General features: G+C 40.3%; 1 protein-coding gene across 7 annotated transcripts in view; it reads left to right on the forward strand.

The window, feature by feature from the left end:
* The window catches only part of ERC2 (ELKS/RAB6-interacting/CAST family member 2), a 980,761-nt gene that overhangs the window by 741,893 nt on the left and 224,155 nt on the right, over positions 1-14,713 (forward strand). For all 7 annotated transcript variants that reach the window (XM_024982903.2, XM_024982905.2, XM_059879783.1 and 4 more), the window contains one exon: positions 7,499-7,646. In XM_024982903.2, coding sequence (XP_024838671.1) covers positions 7,499-7,646 — 148 coding nt within the window. The remainder of the gene's footprint in view (positions 1-7,498; positions 7,647-14,713) is intronic.

Here is a 14,713-nt window from a genome sequence, read left to right on the forward strand (position 1 = left end):
CTTGACTACCTCCTACAAACTGAATGACAGCTTAGGGTTATTAAATGTGTTCTTGCACATAATTTTATCCATTGTTAACCCTGACTAAATGCATGCAGGGGCACAGAATTCCCCTCTCTTTTCCTTCATTGTTGCCCATATTTGTTAAAGAAATTATTCCCCTTGACGTTTGTTTAGGCTGCACTTTGATAAAATGCCGTCTATGGTCCACTTTCTTAGCTTGGCATTCAGCAGACTCTTATAGATTTATTTCTCTTTGCATTATCTTATCTTCCTTTCTAGCATATTTGGGCTTCCTTTTCATATTTTAAGTTACATTTTGGGGCATAGACAGATCACCTTAGTAATTGTATACCGAAGCATTGCAGTGTTCTAAAGATAATTTTGCAAGCCTTTGGCATATACTTAACCCCACTAACTGTCTAAAGACGAGTATATATGTTCCTTTTCATGCTGTCGGTGAATAAGCAAAAAGGAGGGACTGAGTGCTGAAAGTGACTTCAGGCTCAGAGAAACCTTCTTCTTGTTGATGGGACAGTGAAGTTTCCTGAAGCACTGTAAATCTGGCTTTGAATTTAGAAGGTGGCTCACTTGATGAGGAAATGAATGAGGGTTTTTCTTTATATTTCTGATTTATAGCCACATATATACTCTTTATACTTGAGCCTTAAAAAAAAAAAAGACATAGATGTAAAGGATATATCAAAACTGCAAATACTTCAATTTTCTCAGCTTTTAAAAGGTTGAGCCCCCCAAAAGGGGGACATTTAAGCTTCCTAGTTTATGTCAGCATCTTGTATTTTCTAAAATCAGTGAAGTATTTATTATTGAGTGCTTTAAGTTAGATATATCAGCACACTGGCCTATGAGAATTATCAAAACTTAGAATCCAATATAGGGCTAACAGATGAAGTTATTCTTTGAAAAAACTTATATTTAGTATCCCTTCAGATCAGATCAGATCAGTCGCTCAGTCGTGTCCGACTCTTTGGGACCCCATGAATCGCAGCACACCAGGCCTCCCTGTCCAACACCAACTCCCGGAGTTCACTGAGACTCACGTCCATCGAGTCAGTGATGCCATCCAGCCATCTCATCCTCCGTCGTCCCCTTCTCCTCTTGCTCCCAATCCCTCCCAGCATCAGAGTCTTTTCTAGTGAGTCAACTCTTCGCATGAGGTGGCCAAAGTACTGGAGTTTCAGCTTTAGCATCATTCCTTCCAAAGAAATCCCAGGCCTGATCTCCTTCAGAATGGACTGGTTGGATCTCCTTGCAGTCCAAGGGACTCTCAAGAGTCTTCTCCAACACCACAGTTCAAAAGCATCCATTCTTCAGCGCTCAGCCTTCTTCAGAGTCCAACTCTCACATCCATACATGACCACAGGAAAAACCATAGCCTTGACTAGATGAACCTTTGTTAGCAAAGTAATATCTATGCTTTTCAATATGCTATCTAGGTTGGTCATAACTTTCCTTCCAAGGAGAAAGCGTCTTTTAATTTCATGGCTGCAGTCACCATCTGCAATGATTTTGGAGCCCAGAAAAATAAAGTCTGACACTGTTTCCACTGTTTCCCCATCTATTTCCCATGAAGTAGTAGGACTGGATGCCATGATCTTCGTTTTCTGACTGTTGAGCTTTAAGCCAACTTTTTCACTCTTCACTTTCACTTTCATCAAGAGGCTTTTTAGTTCCTCTTCACTTTCTGCCATAAGGGTGGTGTCATCTGCATATCTGAGGTTATTGATATTTCTCCCGGCAATCTTGATTGCAGCTCGTGTTTCTTCCAGTCCAGCGTTTCTCATGATGTACTCTGCATAGAAGTTAAATAAACAGGGTGACAATATATAGCCTTGACGAATTCCTTTTCCTATTTGGAACCAGTCTGTTGTTCCATGTCCAGTTCTAACTGTTGCTTCCTGACCTGCATACAAATTTCTTAAGAGGCAGATCAGGTGGTCTGGTATTCCCATCTCTTGAAGAATTTTCCACAGTTTATTGTGATCCACTCACTCAAAGGCTTTGGCATAGTCAATAAAGCAGAAATAGATGCTTTTCTGGAACTTAGTATCCCTTACCCTCAAAAAAACAAAAAAAGCAAAAAACCCTGACTTTGAAACTATGGTTAATGAAAATCCATAACCATGCAGAGTTAACTCATAATGGAATAATCCATTAGTTAAGATGTATCAGAGTTATAAAAAGTTATTTTAAACTCATGAAGATTTTTGCTTTTAAAAAACAAATATAATGGCTCTGTCAGCCTAGAATTAAGAATTTGCTTTGCCTGACATCCCTGTAAGGGTATATCTAGGAAATGGCTAGATATAACCTTAACATATTCAGAACATCTCTCCAAATATCCTAAGTATGTAATGTTCATGTTTTTCTAGTTTTGTGTAATTTAAAAAACCTTTTGCCAATTACTCTTTGATTTAAGTAGACAGGAATTACTGAATATAGATATCAATCAAGATATTTTAGGAAAAAATATCATTAGTTTAAGGCCGGTCTTTAAATGAGGGTTTCTGAATATGTATAATCATTGCTACATTAATTTTATTCAGAGTTCTATCATTGCATAATACTAGTACTTATAAAAAGATTTCTTAGCCAAGAGCAAACAAAACAAACAATACAATAAGGACAAGTTTATGAAGAACAAAATTGTTATTTTGTATGGATATTAGTATTGATGAGTAGTTTTAAATACACTTTTATAAAAATGATTTTAAATTTATTTTGAGGTTTACTAATTAAGAATTATTAGATTTGAGGCTCTATTTAGTGACAACATCTGTAGAGATTTGGGGACTAATATGTTTCTTACTGAGAGAAAACTGGGAATTAGAAATTAATTTACTGGGACTTTTGATGTATTATAAGAAGAGCAATATATGTTAAATACATGAAAAGCCCAAGTTATAAAACTGTAGGAGAAAAGGAGTTTAGAGGAGTCATTCTTTAGGTTGATGATAACTTTTCAGTCAGTTTAGTCACTCAGTCGTGTCTGACTCTTTGCAGTCCCATGGACTGCAGCATCCCAGGCTTCCCTGTCTATCACCAACTCCAGAGCTTGCTCAAACTCATGTCCATCGAGTCGGTGATGCCATCCAACCATCTCATCCTCTGTCATCCCCTTCTCTTCCTGCCTTCAATCTTTCCCAGCATCAGGGTCTTTTCCAATAAGTCAGTTCTTTGCATCAGGTGGCCAAAGTATTGGAACTTCAGCTTCAACATGAGTCCTTCCAATAAATATTCAGGACTGATTTCCTTTAGGATGGACTGGTTGGATCTCCTTGCAGTCCAAAGGACTCTCAAGAGTCTTCTCTAACACCATAGTTCAAAAGCATCAATTCTTCAGCACTCAGCTTTCTTTATGGTCCAGCTCTCACATCCATACATGACTACTGAAAAAACCATAACTTTGACTAGACATGCATTTGTCAGCAAACTAACATGTCAGCTTTTTAATATGCTGTCTAGGTTGGTCATAGCTTTTCTTCCAAGGAGCAAACATCTTTTAATTTCATGGCTGCAGTCACCATCTGCAGTAATTTTGGAGCCCAAGAAAATAAAGTCTGTCACTGTTCCCATTGTTTCCCCATCTGTTTGCCATGAAGTGATGGGACCAGATGCCATGATCTTAGTTCTTTGAATGCTGAGTTTTAAGCCAGCTTTTTCACTCTCCTCTTTCACTTTCATCAAGAGGCTTTTTAATTCCTCTGCTTTCTGTCATAAGGGTGGTGTCATCTGCATATCTGAAGTTATTGATATTTCTCCTGGCAATCTTGATTCCAGCTTGTGTTTCATCCAGCCCAGCATTTCGTATGATGTACTCTGCATATAAGTTAAATGAGCAGGTTGACAATATACAGCCTTGATGTACTCCTTTCCCAATTTAGAACCAGTCCATTGTTCTATGTCTAGTTCTAACTGTTGATTCTTGACCTGCATACAGATTTTAAGGAGGCAGGTCAGGTGGTCTGGTATTCCCAACTCTTGAAAAATTTTCTAGTTTGTTGTGATCGACATAGTCAAAGGTTTGATATAGTCAATAAAGCAGAAGTAGATGTTTTTCTGGAACTCTCTTGCTTTTTCTATACAATTACTAAAGTTATGTCATTCTAAATTTTGACCTAGAAGAGGAAAATGAATTTAAAAGGGTCATGGAACACAGGAATGAAAGTGAACATCAGGAGACTAGTTCGGAGATTGTTGTAATTGTTCAAGTGGGAGATGATGAGATTGTACCAGATGGGTATGTGTATGAAAATGTGTGTGTACACCTACCTGTACATAAAGAATGAGAAGGACAGAAAGAACATATGTAGCTTGATGGGAAAAATGAGCAAATTTTAGGTATGCCAAATATTTGAAGCATGTACCTGCAGTTTATTTTGTGACTGAAGCACTTCATTTACAATTTTTAAGTGTTTATTCTTACGATATTTTGTGGGAGGGAAGTATAACATAGAAAGATATAAGCATAAGAAAAAGTAAAAACCAGCCTATCTATTTCACCAGCATTAGATAATGCCTGTTAGCATTTTAATGTTTTCCCTCTCATTTCTTTCTATGAATATGGTTTTTATTTGGGGGATATTGTGTATACATTTGCATATCAAGAGCTGTGAAGGGTCTGAAATTTTTCTTATTGACATGCTAACAGGTTTGCCTGCCTCTGTTTCAGGGATGCAGGCAGAGAACCAGAGACTTTTGGGTTAGAGGTGTTGGCTTTATTGCTCAAGCATCAGTATATTTATGTCAAGACCCCATTCCATTCCCCAAGTTCTTTGGAGGCAAGACAAGAGGGCCAGATGAATAGCTGTATATGTAATGGGTTGCATTGAAGGATAGCAACCCTGAGTTCAGAGAACTTGAATCTTTTATAAGACAGGGCAGTAAGATGTCTGTCCTTTGCTCTGCAAGGAAACACTGTTATACAAGGCAGTAGTATATTTAGCCTTTGATTGTAACAGGAACACTGTGTGTATGTCTCAAGGCTATTCACTCTAAACAATCCTTGGAAACCTGTGAGAACAGAAGGTAGCACCTTTGCTCATAAAGTATGCAGAAATATGAGGCTCATGGAGTCTCTCAACAAACATACATGTTCTCATGTATCATTACATTTTTTAAATCAGCATTTTAAATGGCTGCATATAGCTATAAAAGATGAATCTTTGGGATATAGCATAATGTACTGTCAACTCCCAATTTTCCAAAAAATGATCTTTTCAGTTGTTTCCACTTAAAAAGTTTCACTTGGAAATTTCTACTTGGAGCAGAGTGGCAAAAACTATTGCACTCACCTTAGGTGTGTTGTAGCTAAATTGGAGTAGATAGCCGTTGAGCTCTCCCTGATTTGAAGTCTATGCAGCCTCTTCACCTTGGCCTTATATATAAATATGCAGTGGCTGTGAATGGCCGACATGTCTATTGTCTCAAGATATTATCCAGAAAGAGACAGGCTCTGTGAAGTTGAGTATTAAAGCTGTTACTTGTAGTCTAGCCTACACTGGTTTTCTTCTGGAAAGTGGAGATATTTCCCAACATTTCTGCTGCTCACAAGTCTGATTGGGCCTCAGACAGAAGCTCCTACTGCCTGGCATGAGCAGGGCCCAGAAAAGTCCATTCAAATCCCTGTAGTGAAAAGGAAAAGAAATCGGAGATCCAAATAATGACCATCTTGTCCAAACATCTGGAGAGGGCCTGGTCTTGTTTTGGGAATTAAAGAAAGGCAAAACAGGACCATGACCAGGTTTCAGTCCTGGGGCTTGTGAGGAAAAAAGTACTCAATATGGAGGCTTTCCTAGGGCTATAGGGTCTTCTAAATTATCTAGACCATTGCTGAAGTGACACAAATGGTTGAGACGAGGCCTCCTCAGAGGAAAGGAGGACTAAATGAAACATACCAAGAGGGCCATTTCTGAGTCAGTAATAGTCTCAGAAAATTCTAGGTTAAAATTTGTGACAGATGTTGACAGAAAATTGGACTATAAAATGGGAGGAAGCAACTGTAATACTTTTCTAAGTGAGCAGTGATCAGCAATTAATCAGCAGTCAAAGCACTGTAATTTTTTTAAATAAGAGAGTTTTCCAGTGGTGTCTTAAAAGTTTTTAGGAAGTGTAAACTGAACTTATTTATTTATCGAACAAACATTTTTGACACCTGCTTTATGCTCTTCTAGAAGCTGGAGAATTTGTGGTGCACAAGGTAATGGGGTTCGAATTCATGGAGTGTCAAGTCTGGAAAACAAACAAATAGTAAATATCTTAAGATTTTTTCAAGCAGTGAACAGTTCTATGAAAACAAAAAACAGTGTAACATGACAGACCAGTGGCTTGGGTACAAGGTGGAAGCTGAGAAGTCGCCTCTAGGGAGAGTGGCTGGAGAGGGCTTTTTCGAGCTGAAACATGAAAGGTGCTGTTTGTGGCAAAGGTATTCCAGGCAGAGGGAATGGCAGAGGCAAAGCTTAAGAGGTGAGAACAAGTGTAACATTTTCAGGGACTGGAAAAGAGATCAGGAACAAAATGTGACTGAGGAGGGAAAGAAAGAACAAGATGACCTCAGAGAGATGCTCAGGGCCAGTTGGTGTAACGAGTTGCAGGCATCAGTAAAGGGTCTGAATTTAAAGTTTAGTGGGTGATAGGATGGACTTTTCATTCAACAGAATGGTGGAATCTGGATTTATATTGTTTTAAAGATTACTTTGGTCTCTGTACCAGGGTGGCAAGTGGTTAAGCTACACAAGTAGTTGCTGATGGGTGGGATAAGTTTGTAACAGTAAGTTAATTGAGATAGGGGATGTGTTTTGGTGTAAAACCTAATGAAATTATTGATGGATTGGCTCTGAGTGAACAGGAAGAAAGGGAGTCAAGGATAACTTCTAATTGAGAAACCTGGGCTACTTAGTGATTGGTGTTAAAATTACTGAGGTAAGAAAGACTGAGAAATGAGTGGTTCTTGGTAGAATGGTGGGGGAGTGTAACTAATTTCATTGAAAATTGAAAGGAGACCCTAGTAAATATCTCTGCATGCCTTTTTCAAAAGAAATTCTTGCATGATAAAAATAATACTTGATATTGAATTTGCTGCCCAACTCTATTGACTTGTCTTGGGATATCTAGAACTTTACCTGGCAAACGAATGGATAGATAGATGGAAGGATTCAACGGATAGGATTCAACAGTTGAATTACTGGATGGATAAATGGGTAGATGTCTTAGGAATGTGCAGACTGACTCCCTCCATTTCTTGTATACAGCTGTGTCTATGAAGCCATCAAAAGGTGTGTCTCAGAGGACACTGTGTGGGTCTCAGGGATTCTGATACAAACTACTTTGTCCATTCTTCTGAGAATCAAGGAAGCAGTTGTTTTTAATCACTATCCATAATTCCTCCACTTGAGACACCATGTTATGGCTCACTTCAACTATAAATGCTGATTTTTTTCACTTTATAAAAATCATCACAATATCTTTATTTTATCAGACAGGAAGCACTTCTTGCGGCAATCAGTGAAAAAGATGCGAACATTGCCTTGCTGGAATTGTCTGCCTCCAAAAAGAAAAAGACACAAGAAGAAGTCATGGCCCTCAAGCGGGAAAAAGATCGACTAGTGCATCAGTTAAAGCAGCAGGTGGGGCCTTTTGCATGACTGGTGTGTTTTGCTGGGTTGTGGGTTTGGAGTGCTTTCTCTGGGTTTAGTTACTCTTCGTTTTGCCGTGTCCATCCTGCATGCTCAAGCAGGTGAAACCAGGTAGGAGAAAAATAGTCCAAGTTGTCGCTGGAACATTTTATTGCTTTCCTGTTTTTGTGCATGTGCCTGGGCTTGTGTGGTTCTCAGCCAGCGCTGTTTTGCTTTCTTTTGTATTCACATCTCCCCAGAAATACCTCTCAGCTCTCTTCCTTCCGGTGGACTTTGTATGACTTCTGACTAAATCCTAGAAAGTACTAATTAAATTCTGGGCACTTTCTTTCCCATAGAACTTGTTACCTTCTGTCTTGCTCACTTTCTGGGCCCAATAATGACTCCCATTATCTAGTTCTTTCGATTTCTTTTTCTCCTTACTTCCAACTTTGATTCTTCAATGATTTCTACCCAAACTTTCTGGCCAAGAACCATCTCCCAGCCCCTAGGCTTGGAGATAGCCAGGCTATGCGTGGAGACCCCTGTAGCCATTATTTAGTCAAATACATTTTTAAACATTCATTTGCCACATTATCCTATTTTTCCCTCATCTAGGCCACTGTGTGTCTTTTGTGTGGCTTCCTGGAAGTGGCTTAAATGGAAATATTTATACCTAAAGTATATTGCAAAATCATCTCTGAAATCTTCAGACACGGTTTCTCCTCCATATATATATAACCTGAGCGCTTTTGGAATCAGTGGTTACAAATAGTCAGTTAGATTGCAGCTTCATTATGAAACCCACTCAACAGAGAATGGTTCAGTGATCTGTGGTCTCACGATGTGGCTATCATAGCTTAGCTGGGGCCACCCGTGGCTCTGAAGTTCTCTGAATGCCTGAAAAGATAAGCTCCCTCCTGTCACAATTGGGCCAACCCTTTCCCTCCCCAGGAAGGAAAAGGCATCCTTTGGCCCTGCACCAGAGTCTGATTTTCATGGGACTGCCTTACTAAGAGAGCGAGTAAACAAGCACTGCCACGCCTGGGTGCCCTCTCCTGCAGAGGGAGGGTGCCCGTCACTGGTGGGTGTTGGGGTCATTCCACAGAGCAGCATGCCTTGCTAGCGCTGATCCAGAAGTTAGGCGCCACTTACATCTGACCACTTCGCTTGGGTCTGTGCACCTTCTATACTTGTTTTTCCACCCACTTGGCCATGGAAAGTCAAATTGGGGCTCCTTCTTTGCTTTCTCCTAGTTCCTTCCCTGTGCACCCTGCCTCCTCCCCTCCTTCACGTAACCATTGTAGCTTTCTCCCACAGGCTTATAGACCTAAGAAACAGCCCCTGACCTCGAACATACCATGCAGTTGTGATGCTAGCTACAGCCCAGATATTACGGCCAAGTACCATGGGTCCAGCTATGATGCGTACATGATCCAAAGGTCTCAGGTCAGTCAGCTGCTGAGGAGACACTCGCCCCCACCATTGGGGTTGGGGGTGCATAAGAGCTACATCATATCTTGACCTTCAGCTCTTCTGATGATTTCCAGTATTCATTGGCCATAGAGTCTAGAACCATTGATGAGAGCACTATATCTTGATTTATAATAAAATTGCATTTATTATGTATTTGCCAATGGTTCTAGTATTGATGGTCATCTTACAGATCCACCTCTTCTGAAATAGGCTGCACTGCTGTAAAAATGAGATTGGCAGAGGGCTTACTATCAGGCTTCTTGAATTACATTTGACTTTTTATCTCTTAGATACTTTCCTCCCCAAATCTCTCTATACTCTTCCCAGTAAGGAATTTTTTTAAGGCTGTTTTTTGTTTTTTTTTTCTTTCTCAGCATCATGAAAATGCACTCCTGGATTCCAGGAAGGATTGAGTGTAGCCCTTCAATCTGCTCCTGGGAAACTGTACAAAGCCTGCACTATTCACGACAGGCTTGGTTTTGGGTATCATGGGGCACATTTGGGAAACCCCAGCCATGCACAGTTAGGCTCCTGCCTGGGCTAAAAGCAGGGTCTGAAGAACTGTTGTGGAAAAAGAAGCGCAAAGGAGGAGGATGGGCTTCTTTCCCTGACTTAGGTTTGAAATTCTTCCCCAGAAATTCTTCTGTGACCCTACTGGCCACAGAGCAAGAAAAAAATGTCAATTTATGTATTTTTGTTGCAGATGATAATGAGTCTGAAAATAATAGTAATTGGCTAATAAAAGCATGCCATTTTTATTGAGAGTTTACTTTGTGCTAGGAAGGGAATCCAGTGTCCCTGGGGGACTTACTCTGTCCCACAGTCCTCACAGCAGCCCTGTGATATGTCAAGATTACTTGCTCTTTCTGGGGTCCGTAACTGAGACTCAGAGTACAGAATAACCAGCCCAACATACAGAGCTTGTAAGTGATAGAGCTCAGATTTTATATAGCCCGTCTGAGTCCACATATACCCCACCATGTTTAGGAGGCAATTCAGAGTTGCAAGCCGATGGATATTCCAGAAATTCTGAGGTCCTTTTATCTTTGTATACCTAAAGTAGATGCCAGAAACCCATTTGAGAATGGTCTCCAGCCAGCCATTCATAAAGAATAGTTCTGCCTAGAGCTCTTAGGCTTAGGATGTTTGATCACATAATGACTGCTAGTACTTTTAAACTCCCATCATGTGCCAGGTGTGGGTCAAAGGGCTTTATATACATTAACTCATCAACTCCCACCAAAGAGGAAGAGCCGATGCTCTTACAGAGAAGGAGCCAGAGGTCTGGAGAGGTTGGGTGTGCTGCTCAGGCTTCATAGCTGGACACACCATGATGCTTGAACAGACATTTTTGCCACACAGCTTTAAGTGGAGTTTGCATTTGGCATCTGGAGTTTCACTGTGTAGGTTAAATTTTTATTCCAGCACTTGTTAGTTGAGTGATCATGAGCAAAATACTGAACCTCCCTGAGCTTCAGTTCCTCATCTGTAAATTGGGCTAATACATGATTTAGAGGGTTGTTTGTGAGTATAATGTATATAAAGTGATTTGCACATGCCTGATAGACAAATGTTCCAAATATGTGTGAGCTCCCATTACTACCACTGCTACTAGTAGTAGTAATAGATTTTATCACTACCAACCCTCAGAGATAGTTTAACTTTTATTTCATCTTTGTTGTTTTTCACATACCTTGGAGTCACAGCTCACTGAGAACATACTGTTGAAGCACTGGAGATAGAGCAGACAATTGTTGGCACTAAAGCCTTCCTGGTCCCCATACCCCTAAAACCCAAGCACTTGGGGAGTGATGAGCAGATGTGTTAGGAGTTGTAGACCCCAGTTCCCAACCTGCACTGAACAGGCCCACAGCACTTATTAAATTTGTTTGGTTTATGTATGCATCCCTCATAGATAACAGTCAGAGAGGACATCCCAGGGACAATGAGTCCCAGACCTCATTTGTCATCACCCACATAATTGACCTGAGATACCCAGGCCAATGGGAGGGAAAAATCATGGGTCTGGGGATTTTGAGGCAGGTGGGCACATGAGAGATATTACCCTATTCAGGCTGCCTTTTGAGCTCATACCGTGCAGAGCTCTGCCCATAGCAGTCTCATTGACTGAACATGAGTGCGCATTCAACAACCCCCTAACTATTGCACTTTGCCAAGCACATAGTGGGCACCAAGTAAATATTGTTTTGTGTGAATAATTGCTTGATTTCCACAAGCCAGGTCTACACCAAGTGTTTTCTGTAAACATGGTTTACAAACATTATCTCACTTTTTCCTCATAAGCAACCAACTACCCAATGCATTGCATACTCATGTCCATCGAGTTGGTAACGCCATCCAATCATCTCATCCTCTGTCGTCCCCTTCTCCTCCTGCCTTCAATCTTTCCCAGCATCAGGGTCTTCTCCAAGGAGTCAGTTCTTCACATCAGGTGGCCAAAGTATTGAAGTTTCAGCTTCAGCATCCATCCTTCCAGTGAATATTCTAAAGGTACATCCCATGATATGCTCATCACACTCTAGCTCTCACTGCTGAAAATTCTTCCCTGGCTTCCCTTGCTGGTAGGATAAAGACAAATTTAAACCAACATGCTATCTGCCTTGTACATGCAATTCCCGCTGCCTGGAACACATTTTCTTCTTTTCCTCACATAGTTAACACCTACTGGTTCAATTCAGTCTCAATCCAACATCACCTTTTCAGGGACGCCTTATGGGACTTTCTCAATTGGGTCAAATCCCCAATTTGGCACTCTTGTAGCACATGTACATCATTTAATTGCACTAGAACAGATGCAGTTTTTGCATTTGTTTTGGTGATTATTTGGATAGAAACTATCTGTCCTGCTAGTTAATGAACTCCATGAGGACTGTGAATGTGACCTCATGACTTTTTTTTTTTTTTGGCTGACCATTTACAGCTGCTAACATTTGCTGGTTGGCATTCAACGAATGTTGGTTGACTGTATAAATGATTGAATGATTGAATTGCCAGAGCAGCTTATTAAAAGAAGAGACTTGCTTGATCAATCATGACTTTAGACAAAATTGAGCCTCATAATTCTGCCTGTAATATTCCAGGAAGCCACTATCAGAGTTGGTAAAAAGACATGGAGACGTGTTTGCTGAAAGATGACCACAGAATTGGTGCTGTGTTCTTTCTTGCCATGTTGCAAGACACTTTGCAGAGATGACTTTTACCACACTTGAATTTTTGCAGGACCGTCTATTTTGAACCCTTCAGGTCCCTTCCAGTTTGGGAGGTGTTTTTTTTTTTTTTTTTAATTAAATGCACTGAGTTTCTAGATATGGCAAAGATGATTTGCCATTATGAAAGGAGTCCCTCCTTTTCTTTCCGGAAAATGTCTGAGCTTCTTATAAATTAATTTGCCCCGGAATACCTAAACTCCCATTAAACGCCTTTCAAAAGAGCCAGAGAAGGTGATATGAAATGAGTTCAGAAATGCCAGCTATGTTTAACCACAAAAGAATCTTTATGACACTCTGGGTTTTGACCCTTGAGTTGATTCTAGGCTGGACACCTTTATATAGGTGAGAGCAGTACAAATTAACTATCTGTAACTTGTTGCTTACAGAAAAATATAAGGGATTAATCATAGTTTGGTAGTAGACATATAAGTCTATCTGACTTTTGTATTCTTCCCAATTCCATTTCCTTGCAAGTACACACCTCTGACACTTACACCACCTCTCTCTAAAAAAAAAAAAAAAAATCTGCCTTCCAGATTTTTGCCATTTGAGGAGAAGGATTCAACTAGGAATTCATTAAGGTTTTTTATCTTTATTTTGTATTTTTGTTCTTCCTCTAAGGATGCTAGTTCTAAAAATATTGTTAAAATTTACAATCTTTCCTTCTTTTGTGTCTTGGATCCAATCCCCCCAACTCTTTTCCTCCATCCTTGAAGAAAGGACTGACATCAAAATAATTAATTCTGAAATCACTGGATTTTCCTGCTGCTAAAGGGTTTTTGAAGAAAGCTTAAAACTAAGTCTTACCCCCTAAGCCTTATTCCCAAATGTTCCCTTGTGTGCTGAAGTAGTGAAATGCACATCCTTGATGAAAATGCCTTTTTTAAAATGAGGGCCAGATACTATTGTTCAGTTAAAATTAGAACCAGCTTATTTCTCAGAGCCAGTTAGAATAATTTTGTGATCAGAGATAAATTGTGCTTGGTTTTCTTTTCCCTTTCCTACTAGTTCTGGGCGTTGCTTTTGGTTACCAGGAAACACACTGGTCAGTTGGGAGCAGGAAGGTATTAAGACCAGGAGACTAGTCCACTGATTCTCTATGTTGCCCTCCAGAGCTTGCAGAGAAGAGAAGTCCTATATCCAGGTTAACATTCTGGACACTGTGGAGATCTACACAGTATAATTGATTTTCGTAGGGCCTGACTCTCCTCTGTAGTGTCCGGACCATCACAGGATTGTCTCCAAGAATGAGCCACGCCAAGAGTGGGAGAAGGCAGATGCTGCCGCAGAAAGTGTTCAGGAAAGCTGGTTCTAAGGGTGAGATTCCAGCCAAAATTGGATCTCGCCACAGGTAGAAGCGTCCCGTCAAGAAAAACAAGAAGCACCCGAGTGGAATGGTTCACCGGTCATTTCTTTCTGTCTCTGCTGGGGGCCTCATGTGGTTGTGCTTCCCATTTACACTTCCATTACATGGTATGCAGATGACTTTTAATTATGCTTTATGGTTTGGGAGGTGAGCACAACTGAACAGTGGTGAAGGAACTCCATGCAGTGGGGTTCCCATAGCTTCATGTTGTGGTTGGACAAGTGCCAGAAAGCTTGATGTGATCCCAACATTGTAATGCATCACAGACTTGCCCTAGATCAAATTGCTGAAATGCAAATGCATTGGTTTTTACTGTAGACTCACTTTGGGTTAAGCTGTTCATGTCCCACTGGTAGAATCTAGCCACATCTCTATTTATCATTGACTTCAGTGCCAAGTGTCTTTACAGTTTGTTTTGGAGAACCCCTTTAAAAAAAAAAAAGAAATACTCATTCTCTCTACAGCAGGCCAAGGCCAGGGCATTCTCACAGAGGTAACACTTGAAGTTTTTGGTATTACTGAAAACACTTTACTCTTAGTGTCCCAGTGATTGGTCAGGACACTGGTCTGCTCTCTTAGCCTGGAGACATTTTTTATTCTAGACAGCTGGTGCCTCAATCTCAATACTCAGGGAATGCATTTGGTTTGCTGGTTGCATCACAAATTAGCACTCAAAGACTGTGGAGGCTATGTGTTTTCCTCTGTGATTCCATATGTTTCTCTAATCTTTGTTAGAAATGCACCTTCCAAAACCATTAGGCTGACTCTGGTGGACCACTTTCTCAGTCTCACACTTGAAGGAAGCCATGTTTTAAAAACCATTTTAGTTCTCTTCCCTAAACATTTGTGGAGGTACTGTGTAGAGCACTATTGGGCTGTAGAAGGAGATGTTGATACTGACTTTGTCCTTGAGCCTTGGGATTTTATCATCTCTACCACCTATAAGGCAGATATTAGCTCATAAAACAGATGACAGAGCACATTGCTTTTTTTTTTTTTTTTTTGGG

This window comes from Bos taurus, chromosome 22 (assembly GCF_002263795.3).
Source record: "Bos taurus isolate L1 Dominette 01449 registration number 42190680 breed Hereford chromosome 22, ARS-UCD2.0, whole genome shotgun sequence".
Taxonomy (NCBI): Eukaryota; Metazoa; Chordata; class Mammalia; order Artiodactyla; family Bovidae; genus Bos; species Bos taurus.